Source organism: Octopus bimaculoides, chromosome 10 (genome assembly GCF_046866305.1).
Source record: "Octopus bimaculoides isolate indiv1 chromosome 10, ASM4686630v1, whole genome shotgun sequence".
NCBI lineage: Eukaryota > Metazoa > Mollusca > Cephalopoda > Octopoda > Octopodidae > Octopus > Octopus bimaculoides.
In genome coordinates, this window is record NC_142937.1 from 47,923,340 (window position 1) to 47,945,240 (window position 21,901).

General features: G+C 35.5%; 1 protein-coding gene across 1 annotated transcript in view; it reads right to left on the reverse strand.

The window, feature by feature from the left end:
- The window catches only part of LOC106875341 (tryptophan 5-hydroxylase 1), an 83,014-nt gene that overhangs the window by 17,324 nt on the left and 43,789 nt on the right, over positions 1–21,901 (reverse strand). Inside the window, exons 6-10 of the mRNA XM_089358600.1 lie at positions 13,614–13,681; positions 11,162–11,212; positions 8,703–8,801; positions 2,717–2,763; positions 809–944 (exon numbers count right to left, since the gene is read on the reverse strand). Of these exons, the coding sequence (XP_089214726.1) occupies positions 809–944; positions 2,717–2,763; positions 8,703–8,801; positions 11,162–11,212; positions 13,614–13,681 (401 nt within the window). The remainder of the gene's footprint in view (positions 1–808; positions 945–2,716; positions 2,764–8,702; positions 8,802–11,161; positions 11,213–13,613; positions 13,682–21,901) is intronic.

The window sequence follows — 21,901 nt, forward strand, 5'->3', positions numbered from 1 at the left end:
CTCCTTAAAAGCAGAAAATGGAAAGAAGATTTAGACGTGATTTAGATTAAGAAACACGGTGATATATAACTAAATACTGTAAAATATATCTACCGTTTCTTTCACTCTAGCAGCATTTTAAATCCCAATATTTATCGAGCAAGGGCATTAACATCAGCCTCTGAGATCAGTTGAAGACCTCTTCTATCTTTATTTGTTTCAGTCATTTGACTGTGATCAAACTAAATCACTGCCTTGGAAGATTCAGTCAAACAAATTGACCTCAGTACGTTTTTTTTTTTGTTCTTAAGTTTAATACTTATTTCATCCGTTCCATTTTGCCGGATAGGTAAACAAACTAACACCGGCCGTCAAGCAGTGGGTGAGACAAACCCAGATAGACTCATACGCACGCACACACACACACACACACACACACACACACACACACACACACACACACACACACATGCACACACACACACACGCACATATTTATAGATAGATAGATACATACATACATACATACATATGTACACACATCTATATTACATACATACATACATACATACACGATAGTGTTCCATTCAGTTTCTGTCAAGCGAATTCACTCACAAAGCATGGGTAGTCTCAGGGCTTCAGTAGAAGACACTTGCCTAGGGTGGCGTGTAGTTGGACTGGACCCAAAACCAAACAATCGCAAAGGGGGCTTCTTAACAACAGAGCCATAAAAACAAAATCGAACAAAAGTCTGAAATAAGCATAAGCAATCAAATTAATCAGTAACAATACCAGACAAAATAATTGGTTTTAAAGTTTTTTCACTCACGGTTCTGGTGTGTAGAAAGGATCGGAACTATGGCGAATATATTGAGTGCAATGAAACACACGGAATGCTAGCCCAGCTAGAAAGTCTCTTGAAGACAAATATCCTGCCACAGGGCGAACAGTGAACCCAGTTCTCTCTGGAAGTAAAGAAAATAAACAATCTAGAGATTTCTTCCTAAAGAACAAGAACTCGTTAGTTTGTTTTTATTTACTTATTTATTGATTAGTCAGGTGGAAAGGTGGTGTCCATAATCTTTTACAAGGCCTTCAAGGCTAGTAGGAGAGAGGAAAGTAGCCTTAAACCAGTAACCTGACCTAAATGCTTCTCACAGAGTGTGCTTCACTGAAGTTGCCCAAGGACTTAAGTCTACCACCTACGTTTTTCAGGGCAGGACTTGAATTTAGAATGTAAAGATCAGGAACAAATATTGTAAAGTATTTGGTCTGACATTACAGTTCTGCTAATCCACCGTCCTAGGTTAATACTTTTTTATTGCCTCTGCGAAAGGATGAAAGACAAAGTTTACTTCAGCAGAATTTGAACTCGAGACGGAGAGAATTGGACCAAATATTGCAAGACGCTTTATCCGACACTCTAATGACTCTTCCAGTTCAAGGAAGGTCTAGTAGAAAATCTGTCATACGATAAAGCAGAGTGTCAGGATTCGGATTCATTCGAGAGAAAAATAACATCGTACATCTAATCTGGTAAGCAAATAATTAGAGTACACAGAAAGTACAGTCAATGTTATGATATCAGCAACTTCCTGGCTGCGTCCATATAGAGTAAAAAAGTGAGATGACCATCAGCTTTTAGAAGTTTGAATGAACCAAAGAACACGGCCTCTAAGTGATCGCTCGATCTGCTAGAGACAGCAGCCAAATCTTCAAATCATATCTTACCGTTTTAAATAAATCACAACTGTAGGTTGCAAGAAAGTTTGACTCGTTGGTATATACCATGCTTTCGCAAATTATATCAGGTGACTTTGTAGTCGGGAGCAGACATACATACACCCTCTCGACCCATCAACTTTGACCCCGCAGAACTTCCAGGGTGTAATAAGTGGAGAGTGCAGGTGCTGCATTAGTAAACGGCTGGTGCTAAGTAGATTGTAGCACGTAAAAAGAAGGATCTTGCTCAATGATACAATTTGCCGTCCAATTCAGATATCGAACCTACACCCTTCCGAGCTCAGCACCCTAATCACTATGATACGCACTTTCTCTGAACAAGGCTGTAATATGACAATGATTTATTAAGTTACAGTAGGTCTGAAAAAAAGGCAATAGTCTCGGTTGCAATTCCTTTGATCACGGACCTGCTCGATCAGAGCTGACCTAGAGCCAAAGAGAAGCAATAAATATTAACGGGGTGAGGAAAACTGAGAAGTCACTCGACTCACTATAAAGAGCAGTCAAATCGATTGATTAATCGCTTAACTAAACTGTGCCATGAATTTTTGTGGTTTTATTAAATCATACTAATGCTTCGATATCTTAAAATACAGGTTATTCATATTTTGTTATGAAACAAGTATGATTAATAAAACAAGATAAACAATAGATTTTTTTTTTCTCATTTTAAACTTTAAAACATAGTTTCATTTAACTTTCCATACAAAGTGGAGGGGATATGTGAGAGGAGTAAGAAATTAAGGAGGAGTAAAAGAGGATAGAATAGTAAGAGGGGGATAAGATAAGAAACATAATTAAATCTTGAAAGCAATGAGTGCGTTGCGGTCTGATATGATATGGTGAGTTGAAAGTTTTCGATCAACTTAGATTATGAGAGAATTTACAAAAAATATTCCAGTCATATGGAAAAAAACAAGGGTGATAACGTCAATAAGAGTACATATTTAAAGCAAGAAATAACAACGCAATTTTGTTATATGCAAAAGCTTACCTTTGAGGAATTTTGAAACATCCTCGAGTTGTGGAATATTGTTCTCTCTGTAAAAATAGTTTTATAGATTCTGTTTATTGTCAGTTGTTTAAAGAGTTTCAAAGAAGTATTCATAGCAAATAATGTTTTCAAATTTTGGCAAAAGGCCAGAAATTCCCGGAAAAAAGAATAGTCGGTTGCATCAACCCCAGTAATTGACGGGTACTTTATTTTATTGACTCCGAAAGGAGGAAAGGCAAAATTGGCCTCAGCAAAATTTGAACTCAGAACGTAATGACGACAAGCATTTTGTTCGACGTAGTAATGATTGTCAATCTAGCAATCTACCACACAAAATAGTAGTAGTAGTAGTAGTAGTAGTAGTAGTAGTAGTAGAGCTGGATATATGGAGAATATAGGGAATGAAATTCTTCCATGTCCTTCATAGAAGATTGCTTTACCGGGCACTATATCGTGTTTTTAAAAATAGTGATGTAACCAATCCTATGCACAGTACTAATAATACCTGAGGTTTGTAGATAAGTTTTGGTGTTCGCTAGCAATTAACTCTAGGGAACAAAAATGAATGAAGTATTGGGGGGAGGCATCATAACCATGTGTTGAGAGGAATTCTTTGGGGTTTGAATAATTCACCTTTGGAAACATGGGTGTTTTGCTCAATATCCTTAAACAAACCTTATTCAGGAACCTTTCGAACTGGATGGGCTACTCGACCTGAAGAAAATTCTAACTGGGCCCCACCTGCGAGGTCATGCGCTGTTAATCTTGATATGAGATCACCATGTCGCGTACATATGGTTGTGATGCATGTGCCTGGTGTACCCTTATCAGACGGGTAGTCATGATGGGTGTAATGGGCTTCGTATATTTTACCCGTGTTACTTTGATGGCATGCACTGCTCTCTCACTCAATAATAATAAGAAGATTGTCACAAGCGACACAAAAACTTGTAAATAGCCTGGATAGACTATAAAAAGGCCTTTGATAGCCTACCACATAGCTGGATTAGGAAATGTCTGGAAATGTATAAAATAGCTCCTACTCTGCGAAACTTTTTATCTGTAAGTATGAGATCATGGAGAACCACACTGACGTTGAACAGTGACAATGAATCTCTAAATGCTGGAGATGTAAGAATTTCATGTGGCATTTTCCAGGGTGATTCACTATCACCACTCCTCTTCTGTCTAGCCTTAATACCTCTCTCCAAATTGCTCAATGATGCACAGTATGGTTATAAAATATTTGATAAAAATATAAATCATCTCATTTACATGGATGATTTAAAGCTTTTTGCAAAGAATGACCAACAACTCAAAGGCCTACTAGCGATTGTTAAACAATTCAGTGATGACTTCAGGATGCAATTTGGCCTTGGTAAATGTGCAAAAGCTACCTTTATCAAAGGAAAAATGACAAAAACATCTAATGTGAACCTTGACCAGCAAAATATCATAAAAGAGTTAGAACCAACGGAGAGCTACAAATACCTAGGGGTAATTGAAGGGGACAATATTAAGCATTCAGTGATGAGGGAAAGGATCAGAAGAGAATGTTATCGCAGGGTTAGAGCAATACTGAAGACAGAGCTAAACGCAAGAAACAGGATCGAAGCGATCAATGCTCTAGCCATACAAGTCGTGACTTACAATTTCAATATCGTTAACTGGTCAATTACTGAAATATGTAATGTTGACAGAAAAATACGAAAACTGTTGACAATGCATAGAATGCACCACCCTAAGGCAGATATAGAACGTCTTTATCTGCCAAGAAAAGAGGGAGGCCGTGGACTTCTACAGCTGGCATTAACAATGAATGTAGCCACAATTGGCCTAGACACCTATCTGAAAAACCCTGAGGACTGGATGCTAAAACTTGTCTCAAAACATGAAAGCAAAAAATCATCTTACTCAGTAACAAAACAGGCAAAGGAATATCTAAGTGAATTGCAATTGCAACAAATTCAAGAATTAGACGAACTAGAAACACCCGCAGATAAAGCTAAGCGCTTGAAAACCCGTGCTAAACTTGCTGCCTTAGATATTATGACTGATAAATGGCATGGAAAACTTCTCAATGGCAAATACCCAAAGAGAGCGAATAATGCAGATATTGACAAAGCCCTTACCCATCAATGGCTAATGGCTTCTGGCTTGAAATCAGAAACAGAGGGGTTTATCATAGCAGCCCAAGGCCAATGCCTACCTACAAAGAACTACCAGGCCAACATATTAAAGAACGGCAGCTCCCCGTTATGTCGTATATGCCAACAACAAAATGAGACCATCGATCATGTTGTCTCCATGTGCAGTTTGCTTGCGCCTACAGAATATCTCAACAGGCATGATAGAGCTGCACAATATATTCACTGGGTAATTTGCAAAAACCTGGACTTGCCCCATAATAAAAACTGGTGGGAACACAAACCACCCCCAGTACTTGAAAATGATCACATCGCACTCCTCTGGAACTTCACCATTCAAACTGACAGAAAGATAGATGCAAATAGGCCAGACATCATACTGAAAGACTTCAGACAAAAATCATGCCTCCTCATTGATATGACTGTCCCAATCGCTATAAACGTATCTGTCAAGACCTACCAAAAACTGAGCAAATATAAAGATCTTGAAATAGAAATTAGCAAAATGTGGAATCTGAAGACGAAAACAATACCTATTGTCATAGGTGTCCTGGGAATGACAGCGAAACGTACTGATTACTACCTAGTTCAGATACCAGGAAACCCCAAAATGGCTGAAGTTCAAAAGATAGTGCTCATGGGAACTGCCCATATCCTACGTAAAATACTGTCTATGTGATCTCAAATTTTAAAACAGACACATAATTTTCTTATGGTTTCTTAAACATTTTCTAGAACAACACTGTACAAATTCAAATATAGGGTACCCTAGGCATAACACCTACATGAACTTCTAACTTGTTGTCTCTTGAGGTCTCTGGGTGAGACTTGGATCTAACTTGTACAAATGCAAAGCAAAAGTCAAACATAAAATAATAATAATGTTGATGATGATGATGATGATGATGATGATGATGATGATGATGATGACAATGATAATGATAATAATAATCATTTCTTTTTTCCTTTCCTGCTTTTTTCCATTTTCTTTTTATCACATATCTTGATTTTTGTAAATGAACAATCTGGTGTGTTTATTTTAATGGCATAGCAATGTATACAGAGAGTTTCTGTGCTCTAGGTGTCAGGAAGACACTCGGAAAGAAATAGAAACAAAATTGAAAGAAGAAGAAAAATAGTAGTAGTAGTAGTAGTAGTAGTAGTAGTAGTAGAGTAATAATGTGTTGTGTTTGTTACAGGGACTTCACATGAGGGGACATAAACAAAAGCAATGATAGTAATCGTTTCTAACTCTCTTATTTTTTTACTAGATCTTTGCACGGCAGCTTTAACGAAATTGCAACCGCTAGTTTTGAATGCTTTGAAATCTGAGATTATTTCATTCTTTTGATAGATCAAGTTTCTATAACATTACCTGTTCGACTTAATTTACAGTTGCATTTGTCAGTTATTTCATTTCCATTTTTTCTTGTTACCTATTTCTGAAAGTCACTCTTTTAGTGACCACCGATTCTGCTACTAGATACATTTTCTTCTCTGCAGTACAAGCGTTCATCTTAAAAGTAATCAATCACTTATGATCGATAACCATCTTTTCTCTTTTTTCTTCCACTTGTCTTAGTCATTGGACTGCGGCCACGCAGGAGCACTGACTTTAAGTCAAACGAATCGACCCAAGTACTTAAGTTTTGGTTCTTTTATCAAGGCTGATAGTAATTTATCGGTTTTTTGCTGAAGTGCTAAGTTACGGGGGATGTTAACAATCCAAAACCAGTTATCAAGCGATAATGGAGGACAAACACTATGATACATACTCATACACACACGCACGCACACATTCATACATGTGTGTGTATGCATATAGATATATATATACACACATGCACACATATATATACATATATATATATATATATATATATATATATATATATATATATATATATAGGGAAGAGGATTTGAAAATGCAGAGGTTTCACTTTTTTAAAAAAGGATTTTCAAAAAGGAAATGTCTTACAAGCAATACACACTTTCTCCTACCAAATACTGTCTACAAATTCTTTCTGTATATATGCTTATATACAATCATGATTTTTGATGAACTTAAAATTATGAATTTATTTTACTACCTGTTTTGAACATTTTTATGTAAACTGTTTAAACACAAAAGCCCTCTTAACATTTTCTTAACATTGTCAAAGATTCTATTTCTTAACATTTTCTTATCATTGTCAAAGACTGTATCATTGTATTTTAATACATTTATGATAACCATTTTTAACACCACAAAGGCTACACAAAGCCTTGCATTTTACTTTTGAAAATCTTTTTTTTTTTTAAGTGAAATCGGTCAAGTCAATAAACATCTTTGAAAGACCGCTGCATTTTCAAATCCACTTCCCTATATATTTTCATTCGAGCGATATCTTGCAATTTTACATTGTTATGTGTGTGTGTTTGTGTGTGTGTGTGTGTGTGTGCGTGTGTGTGTGTGTGTGTGTGTGTGTGTGCGTGTGTGTGTGTGTGTGTGTGTGTGTGTGTGTGTGTGTGTAATGCGCGGGCTTCTTTCATTTTTCATCAACCACCAACTCCACTTACTAGGCTTTGCTCACTTGGGCTATAGTAGAAGACACTTACCTAAGAGGCAGCGGGACTGAGCCCAGAACCATGTGCTTGAGAAGCAAACCTTTTAACACACAGCCATGTCTTTGGATTGCTAAACATTTCCGCAAAATTCACAAGCCATTGCACGACTAAATATTTTATTCTACAGGCAGTTATTTCTGATCTGACACTGTCATACATTTTACTGCAAATATCCTGCTCTCTCTCTCTTCCTCTCTCTCTATCTCTCTCTCTCTCTCTCTCTCTCTCTCCCTCTGTCTCTCCCCCTCTGTCTCTCTCTCTCTCTCTCTCTATCTATCTATCTCTATCTCTCTCTCTTTCTCTTTCTCTCTCCCTCCATCCCTCCCCCCATCCCTCCCTCCTCTCTGATGATGAGGTCGAGGAGGAGGACAATAAATTTCAGTAATTTTTATTAAAACTATCAGTACGTTATATCACCAATGTAGATATAGATGTGGTTAGGAGATTGCTCTCACGATGCTTATCTATCTATCTCCCCCTCGCTTTCTCTTTCTCTCTCTCCCTCTCTCTCCCTCTCTCTCCCTCTTTCTCCCTCTCTCTCTCCCTCTCTCTCTCTCTAAAATTTACCCCCCAAATACATTCATTACTAATTTGTCATCCATCCTTTGACATTACTGTCTCTAGTTTTAGGACTCGTAGAGCTGGTTACTCGGTTTCCAAGGTGCATAAGTGACCGTAGTCACAGTTAGCTCGAACGGGAGCCTAGCCCGTTCCGTGGTTACTTATTTACAGCTGAGTGAACTGGAACAACGTGAAATGAATTGTGTTGCTCAAGAACACAACACAACGATTGGTCCGGGAATCGACACTGCAATCTTGCGATCGCGAGTGCCATAACCGAACCACGAAACACTCGCGCCTTCTAATTTGTATGTAGGTATAAAGCTTAAGTACTATCAGAGAAAAGAAATGGGAAGTTTTGTTCGTATGAACACAATACTATGTTATATCCTTTCTACTACAGGCACAAGGCCTAAAATTTAGGAGAGGGGGCTAGTCGATTATACCGACCCAGTACATGACTGGTATTTATTTTACGACCCGAAAGGATGAAAGACAAAGTCGATCACGACGGAACTCAGAACGTACAGATGGGAAAAACACCGGTAAACATTTTGTCCGGCGTGTTAACGATTCTGCCAGCTCCATGCCTTACAACTCAAATCGTCAAGAAACTTACGACAACACTATTCTTCCAGCCAACTATCAAATCCACAAACTATAATGGTTACCTGTAGCCGCAATATTTCATTAGTAATGGTAAATTCTTCAGATGCTGCTTGCAGGAGTACGTAGGGTAGAGCTTGTTTAGTTCTCTGAAGACAGTGCTCCTGCAATAACATTACGACGATGGTCAGAAATACATAGATATTCCATTCAGTTCAAAGCATTATCTACGTGTGTGTATGTGTGTGTGTGTGTGTGTGTGTGTGTGTGTGTGTGGTGGGAGTGTCTACTTATGTGTATGAATTAATCCTTGCATATGTCCCTGCACGGCGAAATTACCTACGTGCATTTATGTCTTTATAAGCGGGTGACTTCTTGTGAGTCAGTGTATGTGTTCCTATGTTAACGTACATGTTGGGATACATGGGTAATTACACGTATCTAAGTAAATAAACCGGTGCGTTTATGTATGCATGGTACATTACATACACACATATATATGTATATATATATATATACATATATATATATATATATATATATATATATATATATATATATATATATATATATATATATATATATATATATATATATATATATATATATATATACATATATATACATATATATATATATACACATATACAAATATATATGTATATATATATGTGTGTGTATATATATATATATATATATATATGTATATGTGTGTATATATATATATATATATATATATATATATATATATATATATATAAATATATATATATGTATGTATGTATATGTGTGTGTGTGTGTGTGTGTGTGTGTGTATACATATATATATATGTGTATATATGTGTATATATGTTTTTGTTACTAATTTTGACCCTCCGCGAATCCCAAATTTTATTTTTGCACGTGGGAGCAACTGCCTTCAAAGTCTTATATTGTCGGGGGTGTCTACTTATGTGTATGAATCAATCTTTGCATATATACATGTACGGCAGAAGGACAGCCGACAACTGATGAAGGGTCGTCTTTTACGTTACTTGTCTTGTTTTCTATCTGTTTCTCTCGTTCTTTGCGTACCCAACTTTATTTTCGTATTTCATGTTGTTTACGTTTTATGACGTCCTGTACCTATATATGCGTACCTATATACATATATATGTATGTATATATGCATATATATATATATATATATATATATATATATATATATATATATATATATATATATATATATATATATATATATATATATATATATATATATATATATATGTATATATATATGTATATATATATATATATATAAAATAATATAGATTTAATCAAAAGATTAAATGTGGTACTTAAAATGTTTGAGGCACCAGCATTTGGTAAGATAAAAACCAAAAACAAAATCAAGAGATTTGGTGAATAAAATTTGAAGTTAAGCAACAAAAATTCAATAGGTTATAGCAGTACGTACGTTTCGTACAAGCTCCATTTATTCATGTAGTGAGAACACCACAGAACGTACAATGAAAATGTACTCCTCAGCTGCATAATGGAATTTCATTTTAGAAAGTCATTTTGAAGATGTTTGCAAAAAACAAGAGTAAGAGAAGAAAACATACCATCTCGACTATGCTGGTGTTCCACAGACAAGTGAATCAAACAAGAATTTAAAATCTAATTGGAGGGATAGTAGTAATTTCAAATTTAGAGGAAGGTAGGTTAAGTAGTGGTGGACAGCAGGTTAGGGGTAAATCAAGCATGAGGGAAAGAAAAGAAAAAAAAAAGGAAATGGAAGGGCAATACCCTAAGGAGTGGTAAGAATTTGGAAAAAATTTAAGGTAAGGGAAATAAGGTCAAGGTATTAAAGAAATATATCTATTCTACAGTATAAATAGAATAATACAATGAAACACTAAATTACTAAGTTTGGCCATTAATATTATAGTTTTACTCATAAATAATACTACCCCACATTAATTTATATCTTATTTTAACTGAATATGTTTATCTTGTTCTAATTATTATTGTTCCCTATAGTTTTAAACTTAGTAATAAGCTCCCAGTGGATGTGAAGAGAGCCTCATCTCTATACAGACCCCCACACAGATCGGAGAAATGTTCACTAACTTGTGATAGAATAAACAGGCCCACCAGATCGGTAACTTAGGCAGAGGAGCACATCATAATATCAAAGTAGTAGATGCTACAATTTCGGGACCGATATTTGTCGTTAAATGAGAGGAATGATTTTCGTACCATTTAAAATAATATCAATGTCAGAGTGAGAGAGGAGCGAAAGCTTCCTGGTAAATATTAAGGCTTTATGGGAAAGACAGAAGTATCGTAGTTGGAAACATCGAACTGAAGGAAGGCAGTATTAGATTTATTAGGAAGGATATGGGACTAGGTGCTGTTCCAGAGGCTAAGTCTAACCTTATTTTTTTTACTATGAGGATAATTCTGTCGAAAATACATTTACTAACAGGTGTTAGCAAACTTTGTAAAATAAAATAAATGTATATTATCAAATATTTACCAAGTGTTTACTTCTTCTGCTGTGTATTCAACCCGTGGTATTGGTTGGCCACTGAAAGTAAAATGATTTACATTTCACAATTTACCGAAACAAGTAGTACCTATCATGACCAAGTCTATGACCAGTAACAAAAATACTGCTGAAATTTAAAGTTTTTACCTTTTACAACCAACATGTTAAAAAATAATAAATTTGTTCTCTAGAAAAAGTATTGAGTAACCCTTTTGTTTGTTGGCACTCCGTCGCTTACGACGTCGAGGGTTCTAGTTGATCCGATCAACGGAACAGCCTGCTTGCGAAATTAACGTGCAAGTGGCTGAGCACTCCACAGACACGTGTAACCTTAACGTAGTTCTCGGGGATAATCAGCGTGACACAGTGTGACAAGGTTGACCCTTTGAATTACAGGCACAACAGAAACAGGAAGTAAAAGTGAGAGAAAGATGTGGTGAAAGAGTACAGTAGGGTTCGCCACCATTCCCTGTCGGAGCCTCGTGAAGCTTTAGGTGTTTTCGCTCAATTAACACTCACAACGCCCGGTCTGGGAATCGAAACCGCAATCCTATGACCGCGAGTCCGCTGCCCTAACCACTGGGCCATTGCGCCTCCACTGAGTAAACCTTTAATTTAATGTAAAAATTTTTTTATTATTACTTTGCATAAAAACAAACATTTAACAGGAAATGTGTGTGTGTGTGTGTGTGTGTGTGTGCATATACGCGCGCGCGCGCACATGCACACACACATACACACACACATAATGTATGTTTTTACCATTGAAAAGCGAGAAGCTGTAACATTTCGTCTGGGAGACATCCATATTAATAGACGCAGTGGGTTGAATATATGTATGTATATATATATATATATATATATATATATATATATATATATATATATACGCCAGAACAGGACAAAATGAGAAATATACAGAATAAAGAGTTATCTATGGACTGCATTTTGAACATTAAGGTTATACTTACGTAATAACATCCGGATGTTATTACGTAGGTATAACCTTAATGTTCGAAATGCAGTCCATAGATAACTCTTTATTTTGTATATTTCTCATTTTGGCCTGTTCTGGCGTTTTGCAAAATTTTTCTGGAGAACATTATTTTTCTTTGTGGTTGGGTCGTTGATGATCTCTTTCTAGCATAGTGGATGTCCACCTAGTGGTCATCCCTTATACACGTGTAATACAATTTTTTCTGAATTTTCAGATTTTTTTATATGCTAGGTCACTTGGTTTTAAATTGAATTAATATTCAATTTATCACCCTATATATATATATATATATATATATATATATATATATATATATATATATATATATATATATATATATATATATATATATATATATATATATATATATATATATATATATATATATATATATATATATATGTATATATGTATATATACATATAATATAATATAATATAATATACTTCAGAGCTAGGCGAAATGAAGCCAGCCCAGAATTGACTTGCAAGAGCGTCAGATGCGTATTTCGTCTATCACATATAGGTATCACTTCCGAAACGAGATCGAATCGGCCAGTTTGAAGTATACAGAGATAATGTACAAACAATACATTGGTTTGCAATGGCTGTAGACAATTCGAAATATTCAATAGGAGCAACTCCAGAGTAAAATCTTAATCTATATGACATACTTAACGTACGTGTATCATCTGAAAGCCAGAATGGTCTCCCTCGGGGCTATACCGTTTCGCTTCACTCTGAAGTATAATGTATTTTTAACATATTACGTTTATAAAGGGATTTTTCCTAGATGAAAATCTGCAACTGCTGGCTTTTTAATAATATACGTACAGTATGTTATATAGATAAAGATTTTACTCTAGAGCTGATTCTATTGCAAATTTCGAATATAATATACATACATACATACATACATACGTGTGTGTGTATGCACACAAAAACACGCATATATACAAAACAGCGTGGCTCGTGAATACATACACACACATGCACACACACACATGCACACACACACACAGGTAGATAGATAGATAGATAGATACATACATACATACATACATACATACATACATACATACATACATACATACATATACATGCACATGTTTAATGAATAAATACTTAGTATCACTGTAAAATTCGTACACGTGTTTTAAGATACAGTATCTTGGAGACAAAACAAGTTTATTTTAAACATCGAACGTAAATCTATAGTAGGAATTAGAACATAAATTATAATAAATTTGTTTACACTCTATAACAGTGTAGTGCATAGCGTATGAAAGATACAGGATTTATAGCGCAGTGGATACATTAAGTTTACCTATTTCAGTGTATATGTTAGTTTTACGTCAGATAAATCCCAAATTTACGAGGTTTACCAAACATCCCAAACAAAAGACAGAAATATGAAAACAAAAACACGAGCAAAAATACTCACTGTTTATAATTATTAGCAATTTCCGCAAATTTTATTCTACGTTGTCTATATACTGGATCCTTGAAGCCCTGAAATTTATATAAAATATAGCAATTTAATTGATTTACGTTTCTTCAATTGTTTCAGTCATTGTATCGCGGTCATGCTGGAGTACCGCCTTGAAGGGTTTAAATCGAATAAGTCAACCTAAATACTTTGTTGTCTTTTAAAGTCTGACACTTATTCTATCGGTATCATTTGCCGAACCGCTATGTTATGGGGACGTAAACAAACTAACACCAGTTGGCAATCAAGGAGATTGAGGAGAGAACACGGACACAAAAAGCAGACACACACACACACATGCATGCATATATATATATATATATATATATATATATATATATATATATATACATATACACACACACACAACGGGCTTCCACACAGATTCCGACGACCACAGTAACTCACAAAGAATTGATCGACACGGAAATATAGTAGAAGACATTTGCACAAGGTGCCGTACAGCAGTATGACTGAACCTGAAACCAGGTAGTCGGAAAGCGAGTTTCTTAACCACACTGTCAAGCCTATACCTTGTGAAACTCTTAAGGAGCAATATAATATATGGTAGGAACACGAACGCAAAACACTTTTACTCTTTCACTGGTTAAAGTCATTGCATTAATATCATATTGGGCACAGCTTTGAAGGATTCTAGTTAATCATATCTACTACTGAAGTTACATCAGTTCGCACATATATTATCGGTATCTATCAATCGAGTGGGTAAATTTTGCTTTTTCGTCACAACACTGGTTTTACAACGATTGAACATGGGCCCGAATGCAGACAGAGACACCCATGCATACACGCATATATACAAATAGATAGATAGATAGATAGATAGATAGATAGATAGATAGATAGATAGATAGATAGATAGATAGATAGATAGATGTTAACCGAAGTGTACAGTATTATACATCCATTACGGCCGATCTTACCTATCGGTTTTGCACCAGGGTTTCAACGAAATATTAGATAACAGTCCTATTATGTAATCCTACGTTCTTCAGAGATGGCAGTTATGGAATGAAATATGGTGACTATATATATATGTGTGTGTGCGTGTGTGTGTGCAAAAATTAATATGATTATGTAAATTTAAATGTATATATATATATATATATATATATATATATACACACACATTTAAATTTGGATAATAATTTTTCTATCTTAATTCATTTGGTACTTATTGTTGGTTGGAGATATATATATCTAATTATTGTTCTACTTACGATCTGACGAGTAGCTATATTTTTGAATAGAATTTATTTTCGATAATTTCAATTGATTTTAATCCATTTAAATTTCTTTTCTATTTGAAAATTAGTCATGAAACACGTGTAATCTTTTTATTATATTTATCTTATGATATTTACTTTACTTTATATTATACTCATTTATTGTGATTTTAATTATTAATTTTTCTATATGTGATAGTGGATTTTCATTGATGAGTTCTTGAAACTTGGTTATTTTCCCTAAAACTATATATATATATATATATATATATATATATATATATATATATATAAATTCAAAAAGGGATAAAACTCTTTTACAAGAATTTTATCAAGAAGCCAGTGTGTAAAAAAAATTCATAAGGGAAATTTCTATTCCCAAGAATATAATTATTCGTTTATATTTATATAATGGGCATTACTACAGAAAAATAATGCCACACACTGGACTTCTTAAAATAACCACATTTAGTACCGAATGCGAGGAAAAACAACCAACAGAAGACGACCAACTTTCTTTTAAATAACTCAACTATGTAGTATCTGTAGTAATGCCCATTATATAAATATATATATATATATATATATATATATATATATATATATATATATACAGGGTGATTGAAAAGTAACTCCTTATTTTAAAATACTTATAATTTAATTAACTATATCTTTTTTCGTCCATGTTTTTTAATGTATGGGAATTGATTCTATGTTATTTTTTTTTTCAAATCGATTATATTGTTTAAAATTTTGAGTTTGGGAAGGTGATGTTGGCTTCGTATGAAGAACGGTCTGATCTCTTTTAAAATATCCTCTGGGGTAATGAAGCGGTATTCCACATCGGTGGGTTTGTGAACCGTCACAACTACCACTACTGGGCAGGAGAAGATCTTCGTATTACCTCTGAAAACATGCAGGATCGGCACAAAGTAACGGTATGGTGTGGAATGACTTCGGATAGGATTCTGGGTCCTTTCATCCTTTGCAATACCATGAATACTGAAAGGTACCTCAACATGCTACAAGATGAAATCTGGCCGGTTATCAGTACTTGAGAGAATATTGTCCTGAAAAGTTCCTTGCTTTGGCTAGGTCTTTTCATGAAGACATGAAAGGTAGGGTTAATGTTAGAAGTAAAATATCAGAGCCTATCTCAATACAAAATGGAGTGAAACAGGGGAATATTCTGGCACCGACCCTATTTGCCATATATTTTGCGATGGTTTTCTGTAGTGCGTTCAGAAACTGCAGATATGGTGTTTACATCCATTATCGAACCTCTGGCAGCATATTTAATGTCAGGCGCTTTACTGCAAAAAACAAAGGTATTTACCTCTATCGTAAGAAACCTTTTGTATGCAGATGATTGTGATCTAGTTGCGCACACAGAGATTGATATGCAACACATTTTGAATGCATTCCCGGATGCTTGCACTGCCTTAGAATTGATAGTCAGTTTCAAGAAAACTGTTGTCATGTACCAACTTGCTCCTAGTAAGCAGTATAGTGAACCAAATATCTATGTGTATGGTAAATGACTTGATGTAGTTAATCAGTTTGTCTACCTGGGAAGCACTGTTAATAGATATAGCAATTTGGATAATGAAATTCCATACAGAATTAGGAAAGCAAGTGATACTTTCGGGTGGCTAGAAAGGCGCCTCTAGAGTCGGCGAGACATGCAGGAACACAAAGATAAAGGTGTACAAGGCGTGTGTGCTCTCTTCCCTTCTTTATGCCTGCAAGACGTGGGTCACATATCGATACCACCTAAAACAACTGGAACGCTTCCATCAGATGTTCTCAGACGGATCTATGGCATTAAGTGGGATGACCGCATCAGTGATCTTGAGATATTGGAAAGCTCTCGGTGTGAAAGTATAAAAACTCTTGTGTTGAAGCAAAGGCTCAGATGGAGTGGTCATCTGGTCAGGATGAAAGATTCAAGGATGCCAAAGCAACTCTTTTATGGAAAGTTAGCTAATGGAGAACGATCTCCACACAAAGCAAAAAAAAGGTATAAAGACTTGCTGAAGGCTTCCTTAAGAGATGCTAGCATCTCTCCTGACACACAGAAGGGCATGCAATTGACCGTAGCAGGTGGAGGATTGTGTACGAGGGGACAGCTACTTTTGAAAAATCTCGAGTTGCGCATGAGAAAGTGAGGGATGTCAGGAAGGGCATCACTGTTGCACTTCCAGATGGTAAGGGTCTTCCTATGATGCTGACGTGCAGTGTCTGTGCAAAACCCTGCCTCAGTAAAGCTGGATTCAAGAGTCATTTTCGTAGTCATAAAGCGAGACCGATGATTGATAACCAGGCCGCTGGTGGTGGTGCTACACACCATACTAATCCTATCTGTTAGGCATGTGGAAGGGAGTATAATTCGGCGGGAGGACTTAAACGACATGCAAAGGCACATGAAGCCCAGTTACAACTACAGCCGGCTATTGTCAGTATATATATGTATGTATACGTATATATATATATATATATATATATATATATATATATATATATATATATATATATATATATATATATATATATATATATATATATATATATATATATATATATGTATGTATGTATGTATGTATGTATACATACATACATACATACATACATACATACATACATACATACATACATACACACATACACATATATATATGTGCATATGTGTGTGTGTGTATGAAGGTGCGAGGCTTAGTGGTTAGGGCATTTTGCTCACGATCGTAAGGTAGTGTGTTCAATTCCCGGCGATGCGTTGTGTCCTTGAGTAAGACACTTTATTTTACTTTGCTCCAGTCCACTCAGCTGGCAAAAATGAGTAGTATCTGTATTTCATAGGGCGAGCCTTGTCACATTCTGTGTCACGCTGAAATTCTCAGTGAACTACGTTAAGGGTACGCGTGTCTGTGGAGTGCTCAGCCACTTGCAGGTTAATTTCACGGGCAAGCTGTTCCGTTGATCAGATCAACTGGAACCCTCGTCGTCGTAACCGACGGAGTGACAGTACATATATATATATAAATATATATATATATATAAACACATTTTCAAAAATCAAGTCATAAAAATCGTTATCGAAGTTAGAATATGTGTGCATTGCGTCATCATGGAGCAGAAAAGAAGACTGATAGTGCAGCAAGGTCTAATTTAACTTCATTTTTTAAGTCATTGTCTTCTTTAGGAATTTTCGTTTTGAAAACATCAAATCATGATGATGGTGGGGGCGGTGTTTGTAAAACATCATTCCGTAAATGGTGGTTGGTGCTGAGGTAGTTGAGAGCTATTGGTTTAAAGTATTTAAGTCTCTTTAACTCTTATCCTTCAATTGGTTTCAAATTTTAGCACAAGGCCAGCAAGTTCGAGAGAGGGGGTAAATCGAGTACATCGATTCCAGTGTTCAATTGGTATTTATTTTATCGACCTCGGCAGAACGTTAAGACGGACGAAATGACGCTAAGCATTTTGCTCGGCATGTTAACGACTCTGCCAGCTCGCTGCCTTCTCTTGTCAATTAATTGCAGGAAATATATGTATATAACATGAAATGTATATAACATAATATAGTAGAAATAAGTGTGTGGTGTTTGGTAATACTATGCGTATTTATGAAAAATAACCATTATTTCAAATCATGTGTCCTATATCCCATATTCTTCTTCCATGTGACATATTCTCATGAAATAGTAAATATTATAACGTTTTCATTAGGAAATAAGATGTACGAGATAACTTTAGATGGGTATCGTGACTCTACTTGCGAAACACAGAGTCACAGGCGTACTCACACATACAGATCCGTGCGTCCAATACATGCATACAAACAGTACATATTTATGCAGTGGTTAAGAGGTTCGATACACAAACTCTTGGTTCTCAGTTCGATTCACACCCACGGCTCGACAACTTGAACAAGGGTATTCTACTATAGTCTTCATTTGACACATATATTTTGAGTAGAATTTGGGTAATGGAAACTATACAGAAACCTGTCATATATATATATATATATATATATATATATATATATGTGTGTGTGTGTGTGTGTGTGTGTGTGTGTGTACGTTAATTAATACAATATTTACTAAAGCTTGCCCCTCTCGTGTTGTATTCTTTTTATGCTCATTGCTTTCGTTTGTATGTGTGTGTGTGTGTGTGTGTGTGTGTGTGTGTGTGTGTGTGTGTTTTCTCGTTCCTTTTCACCATCCACTCAGGGTCTATACGTACCTCCAGCAAAAAAGAGGCTATGCACATCTGATATTGAAGTAAGCATTCTTTTTTTGCTTTAACTGAACATATCAAGAACAAGGCAGAAAACTTGAAAATGTGAACAATCTTTCGGTTATGTGCATTTTTTAGTAAATTTTGCACCAGACTTCCATTTAATTAAAATTAAAATTAAAACTAGTTGTAGATAATGCAGTAGATGGTGGAGTTTATATCTAACTTTGTTTTGAACAAGCATTTTGATGTCAGTATTTCAATGAGTACACGATATATAAGAAAAGAAAATCAGCTACGGAGTTTTATTCTTTCTCACAAATAAATGAATAATGAAAATAAGTAAAAATTATGTACATAGATATATACATATAAATATGCACACACACACACACACACACACACACACACACACAGTGTCCCAAAAAGCTGTACTCACATTTTGACTTCCCATCGAATTTTTCATTTTTTTTTTTTTTTTCAGATCAAATTGACCCTAATAATAGCAGAAGTACGTCTAAGTTTTGAAGAAAGAAAATTTATCATAAAGTGCTACACGAAGCACGAAAACACCATGGAAGTGCAGAGACAAATTAGAAGATATTTTCACAAAGATCCACCAACACAACGCATCATTGCTCACATCCGAGATAAGTTTGAATCATAAGGAGCGTTCAGGAAGACCGCGGTCATCACACAGATCCTCAAAGAAAAGACTATTGCTAGAAACCCTCCACCGACCCCACAGTAATATGTATGACAAACAACTCATGCGACAGGAATCCAAAAATCAAGCGCATTTTGAAGCGAGTTCTATGGAAGTCTTACATTCTAACATCAATTCACCCTCTAAATGAAAACGATGCAGTCCGAAGGGTTGAGGTTTGTTAGTGGTATCCGGGGGAAAACGCAAGGAATTTACGGCATTTCCATCCAAAATTGTTTGGAGCGATAAGGCCAGCTTTAAGTTAAATGGCTCAATTAACCAATACAATTGCACGTACTAGGTTCCTGAAAACCGCTTGTTACTATGGAGCACTATTTGAACTTATTAGGGGTTACAGTATGGTGTAGGATATCAACATTGGGCATCCTACGGCGCTTCTTTTTTTACCAAATTGTCACTGGGAATGCTTACTTAAACTTGTTTCAGGAATCCGTTGTTCCACGCATCGAAGAGTTGTTTGGTGACGAAAAGATTTTCTTTCAGCAAGATGGAGCACTTCTCCATTATCATAGTGATGTCAGGACCTACCTCGATGCAACTTTTCTAAACAGATGGATTGGGCGAAGAATTAGCGTTGAATTCCCTACACGTTCCCAAACCTCACACCATTGAACTTCTTTTCATTGAAGTACAGGTGTTAGTTCACTACTGCAGTTTCTAACGAATTTTTTGATTGATAAATGAATGCATTATATCATTATAAAAAATCGTTTCCTTCAGATGAATACATTAATCTTACAATCAAGGACATCTAAAATCATTTAAAATGATTTAAATATCCTTGATTGTAAGACTTATGTATTCATCTAAAGTAAACGGTTTTTATAATGATATAATGGACTCGTTTACCAATTAAAAAATTCGTTAGAAACGGCCGTAGTGGATTGATACCTGCACTTCAATTGTTGCTTATTTATTTTTAATTCACCTATCTCAGAACATGCCCCTGGCGTGTTCTGAAGTATATTATGGACTGTATATTTAATAAAGTGTACATGTCTGAATAGCTCAAGAGCGCATTATATACTCAGTTGTGTTAAATTGATTGCATATCATTCTGCCAGTACTTCTGTACCAAGGTTGGTATTCATATAAAACTTGTTCTGTGTGCATTTTATTCCTACCAAACTAAGTGCCTCAATTTTAAGTACCTGATTCAACTGAATCTTTTTTATATTATATATATATAACAGATAGTAAAAATGTGTTTTGAATGGCACAACAATGCACTATAATAGCAACAATGGACTATAATAATTGGTGTAATTTAACCATCATTAGTGATTAAATTACACCAGTTATTATAGTCCATTGTTGTTATTATAGGGCATTGCTGTACCATTCAAAACACATTATTACTATTTATAATTATTGTTTACAAACAATACACAATGCTTCAAGCGAACTACAATACTTTCTCATATATATATAATAAATCTCTGAGCGAGGTATAAACAGTAGCTGCACGATGTTGTGAAGTATATTTGCCACTTAAATGTGACTAACCCTTAAGGGTGGATGCTACTGTACCTTGTAGCCCCAGGAAGACTCCTCCTCCAGCTGGCTATTGACACACTTTTTGTGACCTATCAGTATTTGTAAAGGGAAGCCATCCTTCCCATCTTCAGCCTGACGTGATACACACGGACCCGAGTTTCCGAGTATTGACCCGTCATCAGCGTGTGACAATCACTGGTTGTCGATGTGAAGTGGTTCTGAGTTCAAATTCCGCCGAGGTCGACTTTGCCTTTCATCCTTTCGGGGTCTATAGATTAAGTACCAGTTACGCACTGGGGTCGATGTAATCGACTTAATCCTTTTGTCTGTCCTTGTTTGTCCCCTCTATGTTTAGCCCCTTGTGGGCAATAAAGAAATAAGAAAGTGTGTCAATAGCCAGCTGGAGGAGTTGTCTTCCTGGGGCTAGAAGCTACAGTAACATGCACCCTTAAGGATTAACCACATTTAAGTGGCAAATATACTTCATGATATATATATATATATATATATATATATATATATATATATATATATAT